The sequence below is a fragment of the Lactuca saligna genome, chromosome 6, assembly GCF_052625555.1.
Source record: "Lactuca saligna cultivar CGN05327 chromosome 6, ASM5262555v1, whole genome shotgun sequence".
NCBI classification, from domain to species: domain Eukaryota; kingdom Viridiplantae; phylum Streptophyta; class Magnoliopsida; order Asterales; family Asteraceae; genus Lactuca; species Lactuca saligna.
Window position 1 is genome coordinate 166,276,704 of NC_136422.1, and position 2,582 is coordinate 166,279,285.

Genomic DNA, 2,582 nt, shown 5'->3' on the forward strand with positions numbered 1-2,582 from the left:
CATGATGAGAATAAATGGAAATGATGAATAAGTTAAGATAACTTAAAAAAAAACAAAGACAATTAATAAATCTGATACAAATACGATGAAGACTTTGAATATGAGCTTACAACCAGATTCATATGAATTATATTTTTCTTTGTATGAAATGAAAATTCTGTACATCTTTACCTTTTATATTTTATAATCAAATAAAATATAAAGCTTTTGGCCCAGAATTGCTATGAGGATTGACCCAAAACAATCTATGTAAATTTAGGCCCAATACTGTAAAAATAATGAAATTGGGATTTGCATAAAAGAAGGAAGAAAAAAAAGGAAAAAATATTCGTCCTCTTTGACTTCGTCGATTTTGACTCTTGGATCTACTGCATATGAACAATTGAAGCATCCAGCGTCTGCTTATCTGAAAACCTAAAACCCCAAATCTCTTTGCCTCTCCTGTCCGAAGCTTCTACAGCCGCATCGATCCATGGCGGAATCCGATAAGGCCAACTCTCTGTCTGAGGTATACACTCAATAAGATTCTCCTTTTTCTGTAGAATTTAGCTAGCATATGTTTCGTTTCCACTTCTTGATCTGACATGTTTTTAGGTTTTCTTGATGGTTCTGTATTTGCGTAAAAGTTACGATATTGTATGAATCGAATCCAGTTGGGATCGAAGTTTGTTCTTTTGTTGATTTTGCTTTGACATGTCGAAGACCTAATTTGAAAGTAAGAACTAGTCGTTTCCGAATGTAATCTAACATCAGATTTCATCTCCTTTTGAGAAAATTATCAACTTTCACTACTGCATTTATCGGTTTTAGGTATCGATTTAACATCAATTAAATCTCCACTTGGTTATTCACGAATCGAGTTCTATATTTGTACATTATCTTATGAAATGAGATCCTCAGTAGGTCATAATCTCCTTAACTTGAAGGCTTCTGAAATCATACTTCTTTTACCTCTGCAACTTTCTGAGGACACCGATTGAGGAAGGATGTACGGATTATCCGCGAAGTCTGTTTCCCTTTTGTCAGATTTGGATTATATATAATTAAGTAAAGCATTACGATTGTGATATGATGATGATGCATTTCCATATCGGAAGCTAAGTTAATTGATATTATGGGATAAAATCCGAATGGTTTTTGTTGCAGGATTATCTGCTCAAGGATATAGAAGAGAAGCTGAAGGTGGAGAGTGAACCTGAGGAGAAGAATGCTGCAGTTGCTTCCCCTGTTGAGTCTACAGTTGACGGAAATGCCCCTACATCTGAAGATATCAGCAGCCCGAGTTCTGATTCTGAAGAAGAAAACGTGAGTGGGCCCCCTCCAACTGCTGACGAGGATGTCACCGACCCCACTCCAACTGAAGAAACCACTGAAACTGTTGAAGAAGGAGACACCCAAAACGAAACCCCAGAGATTAAGGTAAGTTTCATTGATTTTATACTATTTCTTTAAACAAACAATTTGATTTCTTTTTCCTTTTTTTTTTTTTTTAAAGCTGGAGACAGCACCTGGAGATTATCGTTTTCCAACTACAAATCAAAGCAGACATTGCTTTACCCGATATGTTGAGTACCACAGGTCAGTATTATTCTTCTAATTGAAATTTGAATTTATTTTTTTTAACTTTTATTTATGATTTATGATTTATGATTTATAAGGTGTGTGGCTGCGAAAGGAGAAGATGCGTCTGAATGTGATAAGTTTGCAAAATATTATCGCTCACTTTGCCCTGGCGAATGGGTATGCTTCAATATTTTTAACTTATAAATTTTATATTAATTTTATTCACCAAAATAAACCACATGGGGTTTATTTTTGGGTCCGGTAAAGTAAGCGGTTGGTCTGACTCGGTCAGATTCAGACTGTTTGATACTACCGTTAGAAGGACAAGGGTGGGTCTGACTCAATCAGCAACTATCAGACAGTTCTTTAGTCGAAATTTAAAACTTGGTGTTGTACTTGGTGTTTACAGGTAGACAGATGGAATGAGCAAAGGGAGAATGGGACCTTCCCGGGTCCTCTCTAAAACACAAGTCATTACTACAATGAGAAATGGAACTTAAATAACGGCTTTGTCTTTGGTTCCATGTTTTTTTTTTTTTTTAAAAATTGGGTTGGAGTCTATGAACATGTTCAAGGCTTAAGAGAAAGACTCACCCCATCTCTTTTTTTGTAATTCTAATATCATCATCGAAGAGGATCGTCTCATGATCAAAACATGATATAAAAACTTGCTTAATAAAGATTTGAATCAATTTGTTGTTGCTTTTTATGATCAAAACATGAATGATATGCTCACAGTTTTAACTCTTTGCATCAATCAATCACACAAAGATTTGTGTAACAATTGCTTTTCATTAAACTCTTAAGCTTTTGGTTGTTATAGTTTTATATTGTTGTGAGTTCATTGTGAAATGGTTTGTTGCAAAATTATGTTTCGTGCCAAACTAATCATAGTATCAATATCATTTGTCTTTGTGAAGTTAAGGAAATATGAGTTGAAAGTTTGAGAAACGTTTTATAAAAGGAAGCCTTCAATGGTTCGTCCAATTTATGTGTGTGTTTGTAGAAGCATGGAGGAA

The 2,582-nt window shown here is 34.7% G+C and overlaps 1 protein-coding gene across 1 annotated transcript; it reads left to right on the forward strand.

Moving 5' to 3' along the window:
* Nucleotides 1-337: 337 nt before the first annotated feature.
* On the forward strand, nucleotides 338-2,264 carry LOC145002154 (putative cytochrome c oxidase subunit 6b-like). The gene is made up of 5 exons (XM_078961450.1): nucleotides 338-508; nucleotides 1,147-1,419; nucleotides 1,496-1,578; nucleotides 1,659-1,740; nucleotides 1,973-2,264. Exons 1-5 carry the CDS (start codon nucleotides 473-475, stop codon nucleotides 2,024-2,026), a joined length of 528 nt encoding a protein of 175 aa, XP_078817576.1. The 5' UTR covers nucleotides 338-472; the 3' UTR covers nucleotides 2,027-2,264.
* The last annotated feature ends 318 nt before the right edge of the window (nucleotides 2,265-2,582 follow it).